This window comes from Chelonoidis abingdonii, chromosome 6, assembly GCF_003597395.2.
Source record: "Chelonoidis abingdonii isolate Lonesome George chromosome 6, CheloAbing_2.0, whole genome shotgun sequence".
Classification (NCBI taxonomy): Eukaryota; Metazoa; Chordata; order Testudines; family Testudinidae; genus Chelonoidis; species Chelonoidis abingdonii.
The window spans coordinates 44,418,867-44,444,519 of NC_133774.1; the positions used below are offsets into that span (position 1 = coordinate 44,418,867).

Here is a 25,653-nt window from a genome sequence, read left to right on the forward strand (position 1 = left end):
AGCCCTGAAGCACAAGTTTCAATATCTCTTCCAAATTTTTATTGTCGTTAATTACAGTAACTCTGGATATACCTGATGTCTGTGTAAATTTGCAGTCCCTTTTTTAATCTTAAGTTCTTGGCCTCAACAGTTTCCTGTGGCAGTGTGCCACAGCTGAATCATTGACTGTGTGCAGAAGTATTCTCTTGTGTTATTTATTGAGCTTCCCATCTTTTAATTTCATTGACTGTCCCCTGATTCTTTTTTTTTTTGAGTGTGAGAACAGAAGTAGAGAGACTGAGGGGCTGAGAGCCTTGTGGGAGTATCCTTAGCATTCCTGGCCCCTTAGGGCGAGAGAGGGAAGGCTACTGTTTGTAGGAGAGGTGGAAAACGGGTGGGGATCCTGCTGGATCCTTAATCTGGGAGTGATTGAGTCCTGGCCAGCCCCTCAGTAAAGGGCATTACGGATAAGGATACACCAATCTTTGTTGCTCCAAGGACAGTGGTTCATTGAGACAGTGATAGTCTCCAGATTTGGACACTACCTAGCAGTGGGATGACTTGAACACAGCTGATCATCAGTTGTCAGGAAATGCCTGAACCTCATTGTTGCTGCTATTCACAAGTCAAAACTGCATTGTTTCCTCCGTTGTTTTCCCACCTACAGAACCAAGTGTCAGTGTCGTTACAGCAATACAATTATTGGTTAAACCAGCACTGTACAAAATACATAGGAAGCTAGGTGCTGATCTACAGCTCTTTGACAGATCTGCCAAGTGTCCAGCATCTTGCTTGACACATGTGTAGGCCACCCCTAGGATGACTAGATAGCAAGTGTGAAAAATCAGGGTGGTGGTGTAATAGCCATATATAAGACAAAGCCCCTAATATTGGGATGGTCTCCCTAGCCACCTCTCCTACATTCCCGTGGCCCAGACTAAATGCTGTGCTGGACTCTGAGCAAACAGAAGGGTAGAAGCTGCCATTCAGAGCTGTCGCCACCACAGGTGGTGGTTGCGCATGCCAAGCAGGCTGCTCTCTGCGTCTCCCAGTATTGTCTCCAGGACTCCAAGCCAGCAGAGCAGGATGGGGCCGTACAATGTCAGATGAGCAGCTGGAGGGAAGAGAGTGGGAATCAGACAGAAATAAAAAAAACTGAGTTGGCAACACAAGTGAACCAACCTGAGCTATAGAATCTCCTTCCTCCCTGTGACAGGTTCCTCCCAGGATGCCACCTGGAACTGGGGTACCACTGAGCCCCCATGGCCCACCAGCCTGGGCTCCCTTCTACACTGTACTGCTCTGACAAACTGCCAAGCCTTCCAGACTTCAGCCTGCACTTTCACCAGAATACATGCAGGTAGGAACATACCCAGCTGCAGTACACACAGGCAGGCTCTTTAACCAGCCTCTGCATGGGAAGGCTTCAGATAGGGCACCTCCCAATTCTTAAAATGCAGTGTAAACCCAAAATTATACCATCTTGCGCTGCACAGGGAACTGTATGGCATAAGCTCATAAAATTCACCCCCTCCCTCAATGTGGAGAGGAATATATAACAGCTTTCTCCCCCTGAGTTATGATTTCCATACTCTGATTTTAGATAAAGTAAATAGCTATTAAGTGACTATAAGGGACAGCAAACAGATCAAAGCAGATTACCTAGCAAATAAACAAAAAACGCAAACTAAGCTTAATAGACTAAATAGATGTATTATGAATAGCAGATTCTCACCCAAAGTGATGATACAAGCAGGCTGCAAGTTTTTAAGGGGCAAGCTGCACTTGCTTACAGCCTGGAATCCCCAGGTGTTCCATTCACAGGCTAAAAATCCCTTTAGCCATGGCGAGAACACTTTCTTTCAAAGCTTGGTTCCCACACCAGTCAGTGGAAAAATACTGACATCCCAAGATGGAGTCCGGCACCAGAGGAACTGGTCACTTGTCCCTGTAATGTTGCAGCAGCCATAACTCGGAGGCTGTCTGTAGCTTCCTCAGGCAGGTTCCCCACGTGGGAGATAAGCGTCTCCTAAGGCCTATTGTCTCTTCCTAATGGCTCATTAACCTGAATGGGCCCATCCCAGCCAGCAATCTAGACTGAAAGCATTTTGCCTAGTGGGTGTTGCCCAGGTATAACTACATTTTGAAATACAGATACATAGTTATGAATATTGACTTCGGATTTAAAAAAATGATACATGCATACATATAGGATAACCCTAACCCTTTCCAATGATGCCTCACGTGACTTATCTTGCATAAAATACATTATAATTATATCATACTCATATCAGAAGTGTGACTGGTCAAGGTGGGTTCGGTCCCAGGCAGGAACAAGCTTGGTGATGCAAAAGAAAGGGATGAACACAAAGTTTATTTTTAAGTTATTCACTTGAGAAATTTGCATGCGTCTTGCCATGGAGGTCTGCAGTTTGGTTAGAGCATCAGCCTTTTCCTAGCCAAAGATGGAGAAGGAAGAACTTTTTCTCTGAGCATTGCTGATTTTTCAATGTGGAGTAAAGGTAAGTGCTACTTTAAATCTAACAATTTACTGCCTAATCTCCTGAAACTTAACTTGTTAGTTACAAGCAATTTAGGTTCCTTTGCCATCTAAATACTGATGTCAAAATCTACATTGAAAGTCACTGTAAGATTTGTACTATATTTTTGTTTATATCAATGAGCTGGGAGCCAGGATGGTCCTGAGTTCAAATCCATCAGCCATCATTCACCTCAGGCAAATCAGTTCATCTCTTTGTGCGTCAGCTCTCCAGCTGTGTTTAAAAAAAATGAGATAAAAGGAAAACCTGATTGAAAACCAAGTGCTGCATCAGATCAAAGGTCGACTGGGTAAATAAATCCTATAAAGAAAGATAAATCCAATGTCACTTTCTGTTTGTTGTTATCCTCACTAAGTAATCTCCAAAAAACTAAACCTTTAGACTTTGAATTTCCCTGTATATAATCAGTGCTTTGTGATGCACTCAGAAGGGGCAGTCCAATCTGTATATTTAGGATTTATGTACCTGGTAATGAGCAACATATGCTGTTCACCTTTATTATTTGTGTAACTTGTAGGTGTGAATGGTGCTTGACAGGCAGATAAAAAAGCAAAGCCCTGCTCAGAGAGAGTTCACATTCTAAATTCAATAAAAGAGAACACACAAATGACAGCAGACCAAGGTGGGATAAAAATACAAAGGATTGAGACGGTAAAGTGGCGTAGACGTGTATTGTATTGTACTTGGAGAAGCACAGATCTCCCAGAAAGAGCAAATTGTTCACGGGATGAAGTGGAGAAACTGCCAGCCCAGCAGGGGTTAAGGAGAGCGTTTGGCCCCAGCTAGCCCCGCCTCATTATACTTGCAGCCAATGCCAGGCCTAGAGTGGAGTGGGGAGAAAAGGAGAGAGCCTGGGCCAGTTCAGGGTTGACTGGTGAAGAGGCAGGAGCTAGGTGCCTGAAAGAAAGAAGCCAAGGTAGTCCCCAGGGAGCACATTCTCTCCCCCAGCCAAGGGAGACTGTGGAGACCTAGGAGTCTCTGGCAACTGAGGTAACTGGGTGACTGCAACCCAGAGATATTGTGGGGTTTAGCTGTACCAAGCTTACTGCTGCCCTGCTCGAAGGAGCCTGGGACCACAGCAGGGTGCCACTCAGGATCCATGAGATGGTGCCACGGGAGGCAAGCCACCCCAGTGGATTGAGTTATAAGGGCCATGCCCCACACTGAAGACATTCTTGTCGGAAGCAGCCCAGGGCAGTGGATTTAAACTCCCTGCTTGGAGTGCTCCCTGTTCAGCCCCCTTGCGTTGACTGGGCTGGGACCCGGTGGAGTGGGAGGTCCGAGGTCCCTCTACCCCAGCTGCCTGAAAGACTGAGGCACCTTGACCCAGGGAAACAAGGGGCTAGAAGTCAGGCATGCCAACCACTAGGCCACCTGGCCCTCCAACCAACCTGGTACACTCGATTCTTCTTAAATTATTTTTGCTCATTTTCAGTTTTTTACCTTTGACTTTTTGTTTCTTAGTTGACCTGTAAGTGGTTGAAATTTAGCTCTGCTCTTGGCCCTAGGGGACTGGATCAGGTTTCTGTAGCTGCAAAGGGGTTCACATTGGAGATTTTGTCTCTGGGAGCTGAGCAAGGTTTGAGCCTAAAGTTCTTCGAGTGCTTGCTCATATCGATTCCAATTAGGTGTGCGCACGCTGCATGCACATTCGTTGGAAGATTTTTACCCTACCACCACTTGGTGGGTTGGCTGGGTCGCCCCCTGCAGTGGCGCTGTTATGGCACTGGATATATACCCCTGCCGACCCAACGGCCCTTCAGTTCCTTCTTACCACCCGTGACAGTTGTTGGAACTGTGGAGCATGGCTCTGCTGATCTCCACGTCCCTAGCTACTCATAGTTCTTTGCTGTTTATTCTGTGTATAGTTTGAGTTCTTGTAGTTATAGTTAGTATTAGTTGTTGTATTTATAGTTAGTGTATATAGTTTAAGGGAGGATCTGGGATTAGCCCCTTTCCTCCACCTTGGTACTGGCCCATGCTCAAGGCACCGGGATTCAAACCGTGCTCGGTGTGCCAAATTCCAACGCCAATAGGGCATCCCCACGACTCCTGCCTCAAGTGCCTAGGGGAATCCTACCTTACTGATAGGTGCTGCATCTGCAAGTCATTTAAACCAAGGACGAAGAAGGAGTGGGACTTTCGATTGAAACAGCTCCTCATGGAATCAGCACTTAGTCCTGCAGTGTCGGTACCGAGCACCCAACAGACTGCTTCTGTAAGATGTGCCCCTTCGGCCCTGGACCGCTCCGGTACTGAGAAGGAGCCCCGGCCCGACCCCTACCAGCACCGACATCTGGTTAGCACCATTCCCTGTCCCCGAGACACAGGAAGCAACATAGTGCTCCAGCTGCTTCAGCTCCACAGAAGGAGCGCTCTTCGAAGATGATTTGTCCGGCACCGTCCTCTGCTGCGGCACCATCAACTGTGGTACCGCCGATTGTGGCTCCACCGAGTGCGGCACCATCGATTCTGGTCCCCCAAGGGCTGTTGAGTCCGGTGCTTGACAGCTTATGCTATGGTTGAGCTTGCCCTCCCTACTACACTAGAGACCTTCTCCCCGGCAAGGGAGCTCATCGCCATGACGGAGTCAACACAGCCTCAACCCCCTGCACCGCCGGTGCAGGTCATACAATCCATTGGAAAACCGGCCCTGGTAAGGCCACCTTCCGTTGGTCCAACAGAGAGACGTCGTTCAAGATCACGGTCTCACAGACACGCTCGATCATGCCATTCCCGCTCCCAGCGCTGCTCGCAGTCCCGGCACCGCTCTCCATTGCGGTACCGGTCACACTCGCAGCACCGTTAGACATCTTGTTCGCCGGCCAGATACTTCCGGTACCGATATGACTCACAGCACCACGTATCCCGCAGTCGCTCCAGACGAAGGGACTCGAGATCCCAGTCGACCTCCCGGCACCGCTACGGTAGAAGGTGCGGTATCGTTATAGCTCCCGGTACCGCTCCCCAGTACTGCCCCGGGATTGAGCATCCAGAACAGTGGCGCCTTCCCAGGGTCTATCGGTACCGCCGTGGCCATCGAGAAACACATCAGTGTCATCGCAGGCTGGTAGCGCATCCTATCCTCAGGAGAGTGACTCTGATGTCCCCAGCCATATATTCCCAGAGAACCAGACCCACGAGCAAGGGCCTCATCACTGATCTTTCTGGACACCGTGGGCATACCACCAGGCCCAAGGTGCTCCATTAGTGGCTCCACCGTCGGCCCCGTCAGAACACCTGGTACCAGAGGCGACAGTAAGCGCCCTCCCCTCCCCCTGGGCACGGATGAGGCTCCGATACCATCTGCAGACACCCAGGTTCCATCTGACGCAGATGGCGCTCCTTAAGTGCAGGAGCCCCCACAGGACCCCCTGGTCCCGGGCCTCTCCTCCTCCTCCTCGCCTGATGAGGTGGTGGCGGGAACATCCTCCTCAGGCCCTCCACCAATCGATCTCAGGGCCCTTCAAGACCTTTTAGACAAGTGGCTCAGAATATGAACTTACAGGTGTAGGAGGTCCCTGAAATAGAGGATCCTGTCGTGGACATCCTATCGGCTGATGCACCTACTAGAGTGGCTCTTCCATTTATCCACACCATACAGGCTAATGCGGATACCATTTGGCAATCCCCAGCCTTGATTCCACCTACAGCAAGGGGAGTAGAGAGAAAATATATGGTCCCCTCAAAGGGGTATGAATATCTCTACATTCACCCACCTCCTTGCTCTTTAGTGGTGCAATCGGTGAGCGAGAGGGAGCATCATGGCCAGCAAGCCCCAGCTCCTAAATCAAAGTAGGCTAGATGCATGGGCCTCCTAGGCCGCAAAATATACTCGGCCGGGGGCCTCCAACTTAGGAGGGTTTGTTGGTTTGCCACCCTAAGTAGATATAACTTTAACACGTGGGTGTCTGTGGGGAAGTTTTACGGAGCTTCTTCCCCAGGAGTCCCGTCAAGAATTTATGGCCCTACTTGAGGAGGGTAAAAAGGTAGCAAGAACCTTCCTCCAAGCCTCTCTGGATGCAGCGGACTCTGCAGCCAGAACTCTTGCATCGGGAGTGACGATGAGGCGTGTCTCCTGGCGCCAGGTATCAGGCCTTTCCCCTGAATTACAACAAACTATTCAGGATTTGCCCTTCGAAGGCCAGGGCCTGTTCTCAGATAAAACTGACCCCAGATTGCAAAGTCTGAAGGACAATCGCGTTATAATGCGCTCGCTGAGTATGCAGATGCCAATGACCCAATGCAGGACCTTCCGGCCCCAGCCACACCGCCCTAAGGCCCCACCTAGGCCGTGTCAGGACTTCAGCAGAAGGTGTGGTAGAGGGAATCGTCGGAGACAGTCTGGCCTTCAAGGAGGTCAAAATCAGGCACTCCCTAAACCACCAGCGGGGCCCAAGCAGAACTTTTGATGGGACGCTCAAGGGCAGCTCACCAGTTGCTCTACCGGATCCTTCTCCTTCCTTTTTCAACCGCTTCTCACAATTCCTCCCTGCCTGGTCCCAGCTAACTTCAGATGGTTGGGTCCTGCGCACGGTGAAAGTGGGATACTACCTCCAGTTTGTTTCAACCCCACCTTCCCACCCTCCCTCCCTGTCCCTCTTCAGGGACCCCTCTCATGAGCAATTCCTCTTACAAGAGGTCCAGTCGCTCCTAGACATGGAAGCCATAGAGGAGGTACCAAAAGACATGAGGGGCAAGGGGTTTTATTCCCACTACTTCCTAATCCCCAAGGCAAAGAGAGGTCTACGACTGATCCTAGACCTGTGAGAACTCAACAAATTCATGATAAAGCTGAAGTTCCAGATGGTAACCCTGGGAACCATTATCCCGTCCCTGGATCTGGGAGACTGGTATGCTGCCCTCGATATGAAGGACGCATATTTCCACATCGCAATTTACCCTCCACACAGATGGTACCTCCGTTTTGCGGTCAACCATCAACACTTCCAGTTCACTGTACTTCCATTTGGCCTTTCGACAGCTCTGTGCGTGTTCACAAAATGCATAGCTGTAGTCACCACCTCCCTCCGGCATCGTCGGGTACACGTCTACCCATATCTCGACGATTGGCTCATTCGAGGGACTTCCCAGTTACAAGAGTCGCAGCACCTGCGCATCATCAAAGACCTCGTCGGAGGCCTAGGCCTGATGATCAACACAGAGAAGTCTACTCTGACACCCATGCAGAAAATAGACTTCATAGGAGCGGTTCTGGACTCCAATCTGGCCAGAGCCTGCCTCCCGCAGTCGCATTTTCGAGCAATGGCTTCAATTATTCGAGGTCTTCAAACCTTCCCGACAACGTCGGTGCGCACTTGCCTCAGCCTAGTAGGTCACATGGCCTCCTGCACCTTCGTGACCAAGCACGCAAGGCTGCGCCTCTGTCCCTTTCAAACCTGGCTTGCTTCAATATACCAACCACGCAGAGACAGCCAGCCTGGACTCGGTGCTCACTATTCCCCGGAAGGTTCTGGGCTCCCTAACCTGGTGGCTAAACCCCACTCTAGTCTGTGCAGGATGCCATTCCACCCGCTGCAACCTTCGATGGCCCTAACCACGGATGCGTCATCCCTGGGTTGGGGAGCCCACCTTGAGGGCCTTCGCACTCAAGCCCTCTGGTCACCTCAAAAGCTGGCCTTGCACATCAATGTGCGGGAGCTGAGAGTGGTCCGTCTAGCATGCCAGGTGTTTCGAGACCATCTACAAGGCCATAGTGTATCAGTGTTCACGGACAACACAACGTCCATGTTTTACACAAACAAGCAGGGTGGAGCACGCTCCTCCCTCCTTTGTCAAGAAGCCGTCCACCTCTGGGACTTTTGCGTAGCCCACTTGATCGATTTGGTAGCTTCATTTCTCCTAGGTGTCCAGAACACTCTGGCGGATCACCTCAGCAGATCCTTCCTGTCTCACAAGTGGTCGATTCGTCCGGACGTCATCCATTCTGTTTTCCGGAAGTGGGGGTTTCCCCACATAGACCTGTTTGCCTCTTGAGAGAACAGGAAACGCTAGGTGTTCTGCTCCTTCCCGGGACGCTCCCCGGGCTCCCTCTCAGACACATTCCTGATCCTGTGGAAGAGGTACCTACTCTATGCCTTCCCACCGTTTCTGCTCGTCCATCAGAGTCTTACTCAAGCTCCGCAGGGACAGCGCCCACCTGATCCTGATTGCTCCAGCGTGGCCGAGGCAGCACTGGTACACCATGTTGTTCAACCTCTCAGTGGCAGACCCAATGCCCCTGCCAGTCTGGCCGGATCTCGTAACACAGGACTTCAGCAGGCTTCACCATCTGGACCTGCAGTCTCTTCACCTCACAGCATGGTTGCTGCGTGGTTGAGCCAGTCTGAGTTGTGTTGCTCTGCCTTGGTCCAACAGGTCCTCTTGGGCAGTAGGAAGCCTTCCACTAGGATGACGTCTGGCCAAGTGGAAGCGTTTCTTCTGCTGGTGTGCTCAGCGTAACTCAGTCCCAGGCAGGTGTCCGTTCCTACTGTCCTGGACTACCTCTAGTCCCTGAAAGAACAGGGCCTAATGGTCTCTTCCATAAAGGTGCATCTGGCAGCCATCTCCGCCTTCCACACAGGGGAAAATGGCCGATCAATCTTCTCTCACTCCGTAGTTTCAAGGTTCCTCAAGGGATTGGAACGTTTGTACCCTCAAGTCAGACGCCCGACCCCTACCTGCGATCTCAGCCTCTGGTGCTAGCCAAGCTTATGCGTGCTCCTTTCGAACCACTGGCCACCTGCTCGCTGCTGTACCTTTTCTGGAAGACAGCCTTCCTCATCACTATTACTTCGGCCTGACGAGTATCTGAGCTTTGGGCCTTGACAGCGGACCCCCTGTATACGGTATTCCATAAGGACAAGGTACAACTGCGACCACACCCCTCCTTCCTCCCTAAGGTGGTGTCCGTCTTTTATGTCAATCAAGACATCTTCCTCCCAGTCTTTTTCCCGAAGCTGTATCCATCGTGTCCGGAACAACAGCGGCACACCCTAGACGTTCGCAGAGAACAAAACCCTTCTGAAGGTCACCTCAGCTCTTTGTAGCTGTGGCAGACTGAATGAAAGGCCTACCAGTCTCATCCCAATGAATTTCATCTTGAGTAACATCCTACATCCATACATGCTATGATTTGGCTCACGTTCCAGCTAGCCATCTCACACCGCCCGTTCTACTCAGGCTCAAGCTTCATCTGCTGCCTTCCTGGTCCATGTTTTCATCCAGGAAATATGTCGGGCAGCTACCTGGTCATCGATTCACACCTTTGCCTCACATTACACGTTGGTTCAACAGTCCAGAGATGATGCAGCATTTGGCTCAGCAGTTTTGCATTGTGCAACGTCTCACTCCGACCCCACCGCTTAGGTAAGGCTTGGGAATCACCTTACTGGAATCAATATGAGCAAGCACTCGAAGAAGAAAAGACAGTTACTCACCTTTGTAACTGTTGTTCTTCGAGATGTGTTGCTCATATCCATTCCAAACCCGCCCTCCTTCCCCTCTGTTGGAGTAACCGGCAAGAAGGAACTAAAGGGCCGTTGGGTCAGCAGGGGTATATATCCGGCACCATAAAGGCACCACTCCAGGGAGTGACCCAGCTGACCCACCAAGTGTTGCTAGGGTAAAAATCATCCGACGAATGTGCACGTGGTGCATGCACACCTACTTGGAATGGATAAGAGCAACACATCTCGAAGAACAACAGTTACAAACAGCAGTAACCGTCTTTTCCTCTTTCAAGGTAGGCGGTGTTGCAGAAGGCACGGTGATGCATGCTGGAATAAGAGTGCTGTTGCTACAATTTTGGGTCCCAGGCAGGGGTGAGTAGTTGGTACTTGCCGAGCTGCAGGTGACAACTGAGGTATGTCAGCAGAGATGTTTAGGAAACTTTGGCACAATGTTTTCACATCCTGTAACGCTGCTCACTTTTAACTCCACTGTTCGTCAATCACTTTTGTAGCACGCTATTGTAGAGAACAAATTATTCAAGATGCATGTTTATTTCCAGTTCCTTCAGAAAAATCCATGCTAAACAAATGCAAACTTAGAATGCTGGAAAGGAAAGCCATACAAGATTTGGGGTGTTTTACAGTGTTACACAACTGGACAGATTCTTTTAGGTACAATTTTCCCCTTACACTATTGTGAAGCTGTGCCTTCAGATGGTGCATTTATTAGAGCATCAAACATAAGATACTTCCCTTCAATTTCAAGGCCCTTCACAGTCTATCCCCACCCTACCTTATCTCTCATTCACTATCAAAATATTGATGCCAGCTTCCATTGCCCACTTGTTAAATTTTCAAGCAGGCACCTTCATGTTTCTCCCCTGCTGCACCTACATGAACATTCACAATGTTTTCTGATTATCCTCTTCCAAATGCCTCCTTAAAATTCCCTTTGCAATGACGACTTCAAAAAAATTTGATAACGATTAGGCTGCTGGTATGCTAAGACCACTGCCTGTCATGCTGTCCAGTATTGTTGTCCTCTTCCTGGTACTCCCCTATTTGTAACCGTTAACTCGTGTCTTAGATGGAGATTCTAAGGTCTTTGGGACAGGGACCATCATTGTGCTATGTGTTTATACAGCGCCTAGCACAGGGGGGTCCTGGTCCATGACTGGGGCTCCTAGGCACTATGGGAATACAAATAAATAAATGCAGAGCTCACTATATTGAACCAATTCTCTTTTGGAAGATGTGCCTTGAATCAGCTAGTGAAAGTTCAGCAGTTTCTGGGTTTTATGTAGCTTGCTTTGCACTGTTCTCGAAGATATGCTGATATAGGCTTGACAAGCCAGTCAAATCATGCCATCTACTATTTGGCCACAGTTAAATATTCCAGCAAGAATGCCCTGCTGTAGGTGGCAGCCTCCCTTTTCGATTGCATCATGCATTCTTTCATTTTTCTAGCACTTCATTTCATTGTGTTTCCATTATTGTGAATTAAAAGTACTCAGTTAAATGTTTGTTGTAATGAGCCACAAATATCTATCTCAGGCTAAGCCTAGTGGCGACCATAAAGTCTTACTTTTATTGTTCTAATAAACCAACGCTTTACAATATTTGACCATTTTTGACATTATTTGACCAATATTTATCTGGTCAATTGAGAAGTTATTTTTCAAATAATGTGGGTAAGGTAATATCTTTTATTGGACCAATTTCTGTTGGTAAAGAGACAAGCTTTCAAGCTTACACAGAGCAATTCCTCTGGTCCTAGTTCCAACTACACTGTAAATAATTTTTTTGTGGGCCAGTCAAATGCTCAAGCCTATGCTAATGAGCTTCTTTGCAAAGGGGGCTTTGCAAAGACATGGTTTGTTCCAAGATGTTTTTCCTGTCTTAGTTCACTCTATGTGCAAGCATCGTTTTGATGGAGGCTGCCTATTCTGCTGTTTGTGTATTCAAATACCATATGCACTACAGGGCCAGTTCGCTGGATCACAATAACACATTTTTACATCTGATAGCTTTCCTGTGACAGCAATAACTTGTAATATATGAAAACAATTCACATTCATGTGTGGACATGCTGCGTTATCATTACCAAGATATGTAGTGCTATACACAGCTATGGAATTGACAGCAGACATGCAATTTTTAACGTGACTTTCTTGTTTAAAATAGGGATGCCGTCAGATAACTTTTGACCTAAGTTATATAGGTTGGGGGTTGTATAATATGTGAGGGAATTTGTAGGTCAATCTGTGTGTGTGAAGTGCAGACATTTTAAAGGGCTACAAGAATCTCCATTTCGTAGACTGACAACATTGATGATAATTCTATCTTGTACATCTCACGAATTGAGTGGAAACTTTCTAACACAGTGGTGATCTTCAATGCATTAACTAGCTTAGACTTTATAGGGGGAACTTTCAAGGAAAAGCCTCTGGGATAATAGCTGAAGTTGAACTGGAAGTCTCCTGTGTAAAGTATTCAAAGAGCACTCAGCTCCCATGCATCATTGAGTAAATGCACCATTCCGTTCATCACAACTGAGAGCCTTTCCTCCATACAGTGTATATACGTTTCTGTGGACAGAGAACGACGCACAACCTTAGAGGGGATTGACTCTTTACATCAGGGTTGAATTGTTATGGAAGCACTGGTGCAAAAACTTGCATTCTAGCCACAAAGGACAGACTAATAGATACACCTAGTACTTGTCAGGCTTTGGCCCAAGTATAAATATTAAGTCCTAACTATTGCTGTTTGGATTTAGTAACCTGTGATAAAGTAAAGCAGAGACTCCCTAATTCAACACAGTTAAGTAATGCTAAGTCTTTTCTAAACTTTGCAGAGCTCGCTAGAAAAGGCCATACACCAGACGTACAGACCCCAGCTCCACTACAAAATAGCCATCAGCTCCATGAGCATTCAGGGTATCCAAATGTACATGAACTTACTAGGCATCTCATCTCATTTTGCTTACAACCTTTAGTTTCCTTTTCCGTGCTTCTTCAAAGGGAAATAGTTGGCACTTACCAGCACAGCTGACACAAAGGCTGCCAACAACACTCTGTCCCCACCCATCAAGCATCTGGCCTAAGATGTGAACATTCAAATACTAAGGTAGAAGAATACTGAAGTGGTGATATGGCTTCAGGGGTACGTTAGTCCAGCCACTCCCCGTTTGCAATTTAAATTAATTATAAATCCTCCCAAGGCTTAATCTGACCTCTCAACATCATGATGCATTTATATATTCATTTACTAATTAAACTCTTACTGTATGTTTTCAGAGATCAATGATCCATAAAAGCCACCCCCACCAAAAACCAATAATCATGTGAATAAGAATACAACCATCTTCCCTTTTTAAATCAAGAGAAATATAATCCTCTGCCATCATAAAATACTATCCGCCTTTTTAAATGAGCATTTCTGTAGCTGCATCCCTGTGAGGATTCTGCTTTAAGGCCCTTGGGCCGGTCTGGCATTTTAATGTTCTGTTTATTTCAGTCTCTGTGGAGCATGTGATTGCGCTTTCAGGCCTTGTTTTGAAGCCAGAGTAGTTCATGCTCTCTGTTAACAGGGAGTGGTGCTGACCCGCTAGGCCAGTTGCAAGACATATTTATGTGACAACAGAGGAGTCCAAATTGCAAAATGGATCAAACAGATGATTAGCAAGAGCCAAAGATTTTTTCAGAAAATAAGGGAGACCCAGAGTGTTTGCAGATTTTCATGTCCAAGTCTGTCAGGAGTAGGGGGTGTTTGAACATAACAGCCATGCTGGGTCAGACCAATGGTCCAACTAGCCCAGTATCCTGTCTTCAATGTCAAGTGCTTCAGAGAGAATGAACAGAACAGGCAATCATCGAGTGATCCATCCCCTGGATTTATATAGAAGCATTATGATATTTTCTGTCATATTATCCCTTTCCTAATGATTCCTAACATCCTATTAGCTTTTTTGACTGCTGCTTCACACTGAGTGGATATTTTTGCAGAACTATCCACAATGACTCCAAGATCACTTTCTTTAGTGGTAACAGTTAATTTGGTCCCCATCATTTTATATGTATAGTTGGGATTCTGCTTTCTAATTTTCATTACTTTGCATTTATCAACATTGAATTTCATCTGCCATTTTGTTGCCTAGTCACCCAGTTTTGTGAGCTCCCTTTGTAACACTTCACAGTCAGCTTTGGATTTAACTATCTTGAGTAATTTTGTATTGTCTGCAAGTGTTGCCATCTCACTGTTTTACCCCTTTTTCCAGATCATTTATGAATATGTTGAATAGGACTGGGCCTCGTACAGAGCCCTGGGGAACACCACTATTTACTACTCTCCATTCTGAAAACTGGCCATTTATTCCTACCCTTTGTTTCCTGTCTTTTAACCAGCTCCTGATCCATGGGAGAACCTTCCCTCTTATCCCATGACTGCTTGCTTTGCTTAAGAGCCTTTGGTGAGAGACCTTGTCAAAGGCTTTCTGAAAGTCCAAGTACACTGTATCCATTGGGTCACCCTTGTCCACATGTTTGTTGACCCCTTAAATTCTAGTAGATTGGTGAGGTGTAATTTCTCTTTACAAAAGCCATATTTACTCTTACCCACCAAATCATGTTAATCTATATGTCTGATAATTCTGTTCTTTACTATAGTTTCAGCCAATTTGCCTAGTACTGAAGTTAGGCTTACCCATCTGTAATTGCTGGGATCACCTGTAGAGCCTTTTTAAAATATTGGCATCATGTTAACTATCCTCCAGTCATCTGGTTACAGAAGCTGATTTAAATGATAGATTACATACCACAGTTTGGGTCCATGCATGTCCCTCCCCTGTCCCCAGAAAATCCTTTTATTTATTAACCTTGCATGCATCTTTTTGCAATGTAGAAAGCACATTTTAAAGTAAGGTACCCAATAGAATTTGTACAAAAAGTGGAAAATTTACTAATACATTTGAAAAATAGATGCAATGCCTACAATATTTGGAGGGTATTTTAATATATCAAGAGTTGCAAATACACATTCATGATCCTGGACTGAATATCATCTTGTATTCTCTAGGGTCTTCCTTTCTTGTGTGCTCGTTGGTCATTCTTTCTATGGCCATGTCTACACTTGAGTTGGAAGTGTAAATTTCAGCTTGGTAGATGTATGTGCATCAGCTTTGATCAAGCTAGAGCACTAAAAATAGTAGGGTAGACTCAATGGTGCGGGAAGCAGGAGGGGCTAGAGGCTCTGAATACAATCCTGCTCTGGACCCTGGATACTTGAGCAACTATCCCATCCCACTGCCCATGCCACTACAATAGTGCGCTGCAGAGCATTGAAACCAAAACTGAGAAGAAAAACTGGGTTTCATGGTATGTGGGTGCTTTCCCCACCTCTTCCACTGACACATTATGTGACCTGAGGCCAGTTACTTAAGCTCTCTGCCTTTGTTCATGCATCTGTCAAAGGGAGGTGTGATTAACCTACCTTTACAAAGTGTTCTGAGTTCCTTCTACAAAAGGACATCTCTAACCCAATATAACGCCACCGGAGATAACACGAATTCAGATATAAACGGTAAAGCAGTGCTCCGGGGGGGGCGGGGCTACATGCTCCGGTGGATCAAATTAAGTTCAATATAATGTGGTTTCACCTATAATACGGTAAGATTTTTGGCTCCCGAGGACAGCGTTATATTGAGGTGGAGGTGTATGTAAGTGTGACATATAACTGTGATATCTGTGACCATTCAGCTGGGGAGTGATCCTGGAGAACAAGGAGAATTTCTGGCTGCTTGAATGGCAAGGTGAGGTTTGGGTGGAAATGGTCCCCACACAGGAGTGTCCCTCCCTCTTCACTTGATCTGACCTCTTGACCCATCTTTTTGCTGCATGTTCCTGACCCCTCCCTCAGTCCATGAACCAATAGAGGAGAGGCAGGTTGAATTGGTAGAACCTGCACTATGCCAGAAGCAGGGAAGTTGTGGGGGGGGTGAGCCACAAGGAAACATGTTTAGCTCTCCCTGGTCCCCCCTCAGAGGGAGAGGGAAGGGTGCTGCTTGCCTGGGGAGTGGAAGCAGGAGCCGGGAGATGGGATGGGGCTTCTGCTGGGCTGGGAAATTAACCTGTGAGTGATTGAGTCCTCTCTAGCCCCTCAGTAAAGGGCATTACAGACAAGGATCCACAGGATTTCTCTGCTCTGAGGAGAGTGACTCATTTGAACAGTAATGAGCTCCAGCTTTGGGCACTTCCTGGCAGTTAGAGGAATTGAAAACAGCTGGCCATCAACTTTCAGGAAATGCCTGGCTTTGGCTGTCATTATTACTGCATTTCACAAATCACAGCTGCATTGTTGGCTCAGTTATTTGCCCCCGTACAAGCCCAGCTGTGAAAGTGCATTGTCAATGTCACAACTGCTGTTACAAATGCTTCACAATTAGTATATGGAGAAAATAAACAATATTTACTCATTAAATCATCACATGTTCAATACTGCAAAATGCATAAGGGTCCTGTGAGAGAGAGAGATACACACTGGCCCCCTCTCTCATGTTCCTGCAGCCTCTCTGTCTGCTCTGTTCCTCCTGCTTTTCCAGGCCCAGCAGAGAGGAGGAACTGGCTGCAGTAAGGTCAGTGCCACAGCAGGGGAGTTGAGCTGCAGCTGGGGATACCAGGAACTACTGGGGGGAAATGGTGGGGTGAGAGGTGGAAAGGGGGTGACAGGAGCTATTAAGGAAAAGGTGAGGGGCTACTGGTGGGAAAAGAAGTGGATAGGAGCCAAGACAAAAGAAGGGTTTAATATGGAAGAGATATGGGTGACAGGCTAGTAGACAAGACATGAACTATTGTGCCTAGATATTCCCTGATAGGAAGTTCCCTTCTGGCCAGTGACTGCAAAGTTCCACAGATTGCTTTGATTTCCCCCTAGTTTCCCCCCACAAGCTGCCCCTGATTCCCCACAAACACTTGCCCCCCACTTTTGAGGGCAAGAAATAAGGCCCTGCATCTCACCTACACCCAGGGATTCAATGAACAATGACCAGGAAAGAGGCCAGTCTAATTTTCTTTTAGAGCAACCATGTGTGCAGGGCCAGCCATGCTGTTGCCTCAGCCATTCAGATAGCATTGGTATCTAAATTCCAACTTCAGAGCAGCTCGTTCACTTGAGGGAACCATTTCTCCCCCGTTTCCTCCTAGCTCACTCAGCTGCCTGAGGCCCCAGTGCTAGCTTATAGTTGAGGACTAGTGGCAGACTTCAGTGGGACTAATTATTATTATTTGTATTATCAGAGAGCCTAGGAGCCCTTGTCATAGATCAGGACCCTACTGTGTTACTTGTGTGGCTAAAGTTCTTCACAGGATCTGGCCAGGGTTTGTTTTTTCATAGTAATTTTTCCTAAATCAGTTGCTAAGAATGAGAATGGGGCATGCAATACTAAGGTTAAAAGGAGTATTGCCCAGGAACAAAGCAACAAGTAGGAGCAATTACCTTTTCTTCAGTCTGTCTAGTAACTGTCCTTTCTTCCTTTATTTAAAAATGACTGTTATGGAGCCACCTTTCACTTAGAGTTGTTGGTAATTTCTCTTTAAAAAGCGTATGACCCAAACCAAGATAACAGCAACAAGCAATATCAAACCCAGCACTGTGCAAACAATTCCTGCAACGTTGATCCCACAGGGGAGAGTTACAGTGGACAGCTTAGCACCTGCTAGAGCTTTGGGCTCACAACACACTGTCCCTTCAGGGTCTTCAATTTTATCCATATTCTGCTTGTACCAAGTGATTAAACCAATATTAGAGCAGGTGCATTCCAGTGGATTGTAACTTAAATTGATTATACTCTGGCCTGATAAGTTAGTTAACATGTCACGTGGTATAATATGGATCCTATTATTGGCAAAATTGAGGTAGATGCTCTTGAGATTGGAAAAGGCATCTGTGCTGAATGCAATAAGCTTGTTGTGGCTCAGGTCAACATGCTTTAGCTTCTTGAGAGTGTGAAATGCTTGGTTTTGTATAGCTGTCAGATCACAGAATGATAAAATTAACATCTCTAAACTGGGTAGCTGGTGAAAGAGATTTTCATTCGGAATGGTCCCTGACTGAAACTTATTCCCTCTAAGGTTCAACAGGAAAAGGTTTTGCAGCCCCTGTAAAAGGTGCTGAATGTTGGTATCGATATAGGAATAAGAAAGGTTCAGGACATGCAAGAGATGCAGATTGCGGAAGGGACCCTGGGAAGCATTGATGTGAAGACGTGTAAAAGCTAAATCCAGGAGCTCCAGGTTAGCACCTTCCTTAAAGGCCAAATCTTGGAGCTGAAGCTGCTTGTTGTAGCTCAGATTCAGGTGCTGTAATCCACTCAGGCCTTTTAGCTGGTTGCTGCAGCAGTCTAAATTTTCTATGTAACTGTGGCTTAAATCCAAGTGTTGAAGCTTTGACAATGTTTCTAAACAGCCAGAACCTAAATCCAGATTCTCAGCATTTTCTCTGATATAGAGGTGGGTGAGGGAGGGGAAGGCGGTGGAGCTAATGTTGCAAATGTGCTTAAAGGCGTTCCTATTGAGAATTAATTCTTCCAACATGTTCATGCCACTGATGTCAGGAGGCAACATGCTGATGTAGGTGTGAGTCAGATCCAGCCTTTGGAGTTTGTTCAAACACTGAAATGTGGCAGCAGTTAAATGAAGGAAATGCCGTTTTTGCAGACTAATATCCACCACAGAGATATTGCACAGGTTCAGTAGCATAGTAGGGTTTATGGGAATCCCATTGTCTGCATCCTCAAATGTCCCCAACCAAAGAGTATGGGTTCTGGTATCCTGCATCCCTGCTAAAACCACAGAAATGTCAATGCAACCTCCAAAGTCCAAGCTGTAAAATAAGTTGTACTGGAACGCACCAGCTTCAATGTGCATAATATCATTGCCCTTCAAGATCAGAGTTAAATTCTTTGTCTGCAGCAGAATATCTATGTCTTTTGCTGCTATTCTTTGTATGTTGTTCATTTGAAAATCAAGGTATTTGAGGTTTCTGGTGGGAAAGCTTGGAGGGAGCTGCAGTGAGGAAATGTGATTGCTGCCCAAGTCAAAAGTCTCTAAATTATCCAGATTCTGCATTGGAATAAATGCTAAGTTGGTTAGACCTGTCTGAGTTAAGACAAGATGCTTCAGAGACTGCGGGCCAACAAATGCTGTGTCAGCCAGAAACATGAGTAGATTTCCAGTCAAGACAATAATATTCAGATGAGCATTGCTTTGAAAGGCACCTTCGTACACCCAGTTAATTTGACACCTTGAAAAGAACAGAATAATCCAATGACATTACTAATAAATCAATCTGATAAAATTTTCCCACTATTACATAGTCATTTAAAAACAACAATCAAAATGCAATCTCATGTACAAAGAAAGCCCAATGAACTATGGTCTTCTTTGACTTAAAAGCTATTATTCTTTGCTGGCAGCATATAGCTGATATTCAGAAGCCCCTGTGTTTTAAACTCAGATAAGAAGAGGCCATAATGGGAAGTGAAAACTGTCTAGGGCTGATTGGATGTAGAGGTCCTGACTGTGACGTTGTTTATGAAAGTCACACAGAGACCTGCTAAGTAAGGGGAGTTTCCCATTGCCTTCCCTAATCAACACAATCAAAATCTTATCCCTATAATAAGGGCACTTCTTACAAGGCTAGAATCTCTTTCTCCTCACATTTCATGGAAAAGCAGGTGAGATGTTCCCTACAGCAAATTTGTTGGTGCTAACATAAATAATAAGATGTGAAGGTTTCACCCATTCCTGCAAATGGTCCAATAACTCCAGGCCTTAACAGGAGAGAGCCCAGAAAAAAGCTATTTCCAAACAACTAGGCATTCTTAACTGGCAAGACAACGCAACAGTTGTCTGCAAGGGTCTCTGAAGGTTCTGCTGTGAAGATGGTTGCCATGGTATACTATGGAAACCTTCAGTTCTTTATTAGTATTGCAAAAGGTTGAAATAAGGGCATCTAAGCAATGGCAGATACAAAATAAGTTATGGCTTCTGTGATCAGTGAAAGTGACAAAGATTTCCAATACCTTGTTAAGTCTAAGTATACCAGATTCTTTAGCTTGCTGAAGGTTGAATTGTGAAGGGAAGAAAGCAAATTAAAGCTGAAGTCAAGGATTTCTGTTGTGGTTGGAAGTCTTTCAGGAATCTCTCTCAGTCCTAAATCTTCACAGCTATAGCTTTTGTTGGCTATAATCTGTGGAAATTAAATATACAGATACAGACATACTGTGAATGTAAACATGAAGCTCTGACATACACATTCTACCAAGCAGCTGCCTTAGAAATAAATCATTTAAAAACATAAGTCAAAACATATCTTATAGCACTTACAATACCTGATCACATCCCACTGTATTCCAAAACCTTGAATTAGAACAATGCAAAAACCTACTGTAGAATTGTATTTAAAAACAAACAACCCCCCATCCCTTAAAGATTAAATGCCTGGATAGCAGTGAAGTGAGTGGAGAAAGAGCTATTAATCCACAGAAACCCAGATGCCTAATGGTGAGGAAACTAAGTTCAATTAAAAAACCCTAAACTGCTGGATTCTGCAAGGACGGAGGTGGGATTGGGGCGGATCAGCAGCAGGAAAGCAGAACAGAAGCCTATCTCAACATATGAGAGTGTTTTTTGAAATCTTAATATTAACCTAAAATATGCAATCCTGGGACTTCATGGAATGCAGTTTTTAAAGCACAGGCTTCGATCTTTATGCTAATATTGCGTGCACATCATTCGGTATTTCATTAACCAAGGACAGTATGAATTATTAATCCCCAGTAAATAAGCCGTGGGTCTTGTAACAAGGCTGGCTGTAAAATAAGTCCTAGGGAGTTATGAACATCTTGCAAAGAGAGCTTGGCTCAGAGTGTGAAAATATTGTGTTATAACAGAAAATGTCTGCTCAGATAAAAAGGAGCTGAGCTGTGTTCATACTCACAGCAAAGGATTGCTCTGCACATTTAGCTGAAACTGGACAAAAATTAGTATCTGAGAAACTGAGACTTTTAAATTCTTTTTAAAGACTTTTCAGACTAAGGGGAAATGGAATAACCTGTCTCTTATGCAAATATATTCACCTCTCCAAAGTTAAAACAGGGGGATTATAATATACCAGATCTGCCTCTGACTTCATAGGAGACTATGTTGTCAATCAAAACACAGGGGTGTTACGCACTCTCACGCACAGTCCTCAGTAAGCTGATCTGTGTGAAAAAGAGATGTATGAAAAGTCCAACTTTTATTTCAGGCTTCAAACCCATGATCACCACCTAAGCAGACAGACTGACATTCACAAGTGCAGTGGAATCAATGCCTAAGGAATGGCTGCCAATCAGAAACAATGGAATAATAATATATGGATATATACCTATTTCATACAGCTGGAAGGGACCCTGAAAGGCCATAGAGTCCAGCCCCCTGGCTTCACTAGCAAGACCAAATACAGATTTTGCCCCAGATCCCTATGTGGTCCCCTCAAGGATTGAACTCACAACTCTGGGTTTAGCAGGCCAATGCTCAAAATACTGAGCTATCACTTCCCACCAAGAGCACAGGGAAGAGGCAGCGACTCACCAGAGGACTTCAAGCCTTCCCTTAAGTAAAACAGGGCCTTGAGTCTTAAAGGAATCTTCAGAAAAATACTAGGTTGTCTCCTCAAAGACTCTTAATTACTGCTGAAATTAGCTCCAAGGAGAGAAGAAATCCTTTGAAGATTTCCCAGCCTACTCTACAGATTCTCAAACGGTGAGATTAAATATAACTGGTGGTGTCTAAAGTTTTAAATAGAATAACTCTCAACTTGCTACAGAAAACACAGCTAAGCTTTGAAGGAAGAATATAGCTGTACAAGTGCTGGTCCAAAACAGAAAGAAAAAGTTGTGAACACTTTAACTTTTTCCCAGTTTTTCATTGAAATTTTGGATATAAAAATATTTGAACCAACCCTATTCTGTTCTTTAATAGAGAATTTCTATTATTGGACAGTAATATACTCATTGGAAACTAGTGCTAATGTAATAACCCTAGATTCCAAGAGAAGCCAACCAGACTCAAGAGCAGGTATCAGTCTATTAGTAGCTGATAATCTGCACACTTCCATTTATAAACCATTACTGTTTTTTGATCATCCCATAAATGGGTGATGCAAGGAGTGTGTGGACTTCACCTTGCATTAGTGAATAATTTTAATGGTGTCCTCTAATAAACTATGGACTATTGTATTGCTATGCAGCGGTGCTGAGAATTTCACCATTTTGCCAAATGGACAACTAAACTAACACTTTTTTTTTTCATTACACTTGATTATGAAACTGGGGGCAACAGAGGTGGCTGGGTGATCACTCAGGGCACCAATGTTCAGTGTGCCAAAAATCCCCATTTTGGGGGTGGTTGGGGTTTTTTTGGTGTGTGTGTGTGTGTGTGTGTTTTGCTTGTGCCTTTTATGTAGCTGCATCAGGAGTGGCATACACATTTTCTGGCATGGGTGACAAAACATCTGGGTCAGCTCAAGTGGACAAGTCTCTAAGAGGTGCAGCACAGAACTCAAAACTGAGGAGAAACTAAGGCTATGTCTACACTACAGTCGGGATCGACATTCTGAGATCAATCCACCGGCGGTCGATTTAGCAGATCTAGTGAAGACCTGCCAAATCAACAGCCGATCGCTCTCCAGTCAACCCCTGTACTCTACCTGCGACGAGAAGAGTAAGGTAAGTCTACAGGAGAGTTTCTCCTCAGCGGTAACTCAGCCCAAGGTACGTCGACTACAGCTATGTTATACACAATATAGCAGCCTCATGGGGCTGGGGGACCCTGCCTGCTTTTCTGGGCCCATATGGTTCCAGGGACTCTGGACAACTGAAGGGCCTTGGACCCAAGCCTAAACAATGTCCTAGAGTAGTGAGGAAACCGAGGCAGGGACAGGGCTGCTGCAACAATTTTTAGAGTGGTGGTGCTGATGATGGAAACCATATAATTGATGTTTGTTATTACTCCTTCAAGCCAGGGGGTGTGGCTGCATCCCCATCACTCCTAGTTCCAACCCCACTGGACAGGGACATACATTCAGTGCTTGTTGTTTTATATGATCTATACTCTCCTGTGCATTACATAAGTGTAAAAGGGCATAGAGGTAGAATCATAGAATATCAGGGTTTGAAAAGGACCTCAGGAGGTCATCTAGTCCAACTCTCTGCTCAAAGCAGGACCAATTCCCAACTAAATCATACCAGCCAGGGATTTGTCAAACCTGACCTTAAAAACCTCTGAACAAAGTGTGTCTCTGTATGTTAACCACTGCACAACTACTGCGTGCCCCTGAGAGCAGTAAGCTGTGGACGCGAAGCTATGCACCTTGCGGGATGGAGTTCTGGGAGAAGGATGTGTTTGAGTAACTGGGGTATCTTGGGAGTCTGGTCCGGGGGCATCTAGGGCAGGTGGGCTGAGGAGCCCCATTTCTGAGAGAGGATAATAGCCTGAGCTTTGGTAGGCTGCAGCACTGGTTCCTCCCTTGGCCTCTCTGCCACATTTCCTAGGCATTAAAAGCTTAACACCCCAGGAGATCCAGTGCAGAAAGGCTTGTATTCCCCCCAGAGCAATCCTAGTGCGTGGCCGACAGGCCATTCTCACTAGGATCTGTGACAGAAAGCTATTGATGCAAACTGACTTGTAACAAAATAATTCCATTTCTTTACAAGTAGAGGGTCCAATTATTCCTAGGTCACTCAAAATTTTCATTATTCTGTAGGAATTTTGCAGGTAATACAAATATGGACGGTAGAACCACAAACAGGAGTTATGAATAATGGGAGAAATAAAGAAGTACATAAAATAACCGTAGAATGACAGCAAATGCGTAGCTCGCATGTGCTCTATCCCCAAATTAAATAAGAAGAGAAGTTCTAATTTAGAAGTTCCTAAATGATCACTTAAGGGAAATGTCAAATACAGACCTAAGAAAAACCAATACATTCCAGACTGATGAGAGAGAAACACTGCTTTTATGCACTTTGTAATTAACCTGTGGACCTCGCTGCCATAGCTTGTTATTGGGGCAAATGGCTGAGTAAGATTTAAGAAAGAAAAGCAAGGTTTAGCTGCTGATGTAACTGAGAAGCGTGCCTGCATTATGTCATTTAAAATAAAATTACAAGAGCAATCAGCCCTCACGCTTCAGGGCAGATACTGGTCTCCAGATGAAGCAGAGGAAGAAATTCCCCTCACGGTACAGTTTTGCACAATTAGGAGGATTATGGGAGTAGTACAACTTCAATAAAGCAAAGAATCTATTATAGGCCTCTGTGGCACATAATATATGAGGGCAAATCCTATGAGTCTCTTCCCTTTGCCCCCTCCCAACCCCTCTCCCCCCCCGCAACCAAAAGAACCCTGAGAAGCATCTTGCCTTCATTTTTCCTCTCCGCCCCCTTCCCCTGTCCTTTTAATTTAAAACGAACCAAACCAGACAAAAAGAACTAAGGAGTGCCTGGTATTTCTTTTTATTATTGATCTGGTTTGGAATCACATATCTGCTCAGCCTCGACTGCCCACTACATGAAAAAGAACCATCGTCTTGCCTATTTGTACTGGTGTATACAAATTCTTGGACCCAAATGGTAGGAAAGAAACTCCTTAAAACCTGTTCTCTTTTCAGCTCTGATGTCTTGCTGTAGACATGCATGTGAGATTTCAGTATGCCTGCAGCATTATGAAATGAATAAAACACTGTCAGTTTCTGGCAGATGCAGAAGAATCCCATATAAAAGGGTCATATTAGTGCCTGAGCAGTATCATGGAGTGTGTCTGAAAAGACCTGCCTTACTTTCCCAGTCTGAGGCTTCCGGGCACCCCCCCCGCCCCCACCAGCCAAAAAAAAAAATCTCCTGCACTTCCAAGTGATCAGATGTTAGCATGCAAATAATCACCAAAGCTTCATTATTGATTTTCTACATATATACATAAATATATATAACACCCTTGCCTCAAGAGAAAGAAATAACTATCACTCACCTCAGTGCACATCGTATCTATAGGCTCAGATACTTCGCAGCTAACACAGAAAAGCCCCATCAAAATCAACCAATATATCTGGCAAGCCATTAAGGCATTAGATGGCTTCTAAACTCAGATGATCTTGTAGTATCTTCTCTTAATGGAAGCAAAACAGGACAGCAAAACCAAGATTAACTGAAACAGCCTGCTAGAAATTAATTAAATGGCAAAGGCAGAAAAAGAAAAAAAAAAAAAAAAAGTTTGATAAACCTCTCAGGCTTAGCATGGTGAAATCACAATCACAGCTTGAAAGAGGAAGTTCCCTGTTTTAAATATAGTCATTCAAATGACTGATACGCAAGTGATGGCTTGTGGGCCCAGAGCTTATCTAGAAAATGAAAATGGAGGGATCCAGTCAGGACAAACCTATGACTGATTCTGATCTTGTTTATATGGGTATAAATAATAACAATTAGCTCTTATAGAGTACTTTGCATCAGCAGCACTCAAAACATTTTACAGAGGTCAGTATCTTTATTCCCATTTTACAAAGGAGAAAACTGAGGCACAGAGTGTGAGTGACTGCCTGTGGTTGCACAACAGGCCAGAGGCACT

The 25,653-nt window shown here is 45.3% G+C and overlaps 1 protein-coding gene across 1 annotated transcript; it reads right to left on the reverse strand.

The window, feature by feature from the left end:
• Positions 1–14,165: 14,165 nt before the first annotated feature.
• Positions 14,166–25,337, reverse strand: CD180 (CD180 molecule). The gene is made up of 3 exons (XM_032805211.2): positions 25,057–25,337; positions 20,070–20,236; positions 14,166–19,288 (listed from the first exon to the last, which is right to left on the reverse strand). The coding sequence occupies exons 1-3, from the start codon at positions 25,144–25,146 to the stop codon at positions 17,557–17,559; spliced, it is 1,989 nt and encodes a 662-aa protein (XP_032661102.1). The 5' UTR covers positions 25,147–25,337; the 3' UTR covers positions 14,166–17,556.
• Between the last annotated feature and the right edge of the window lie 316 nt (positions 25,338–25,653).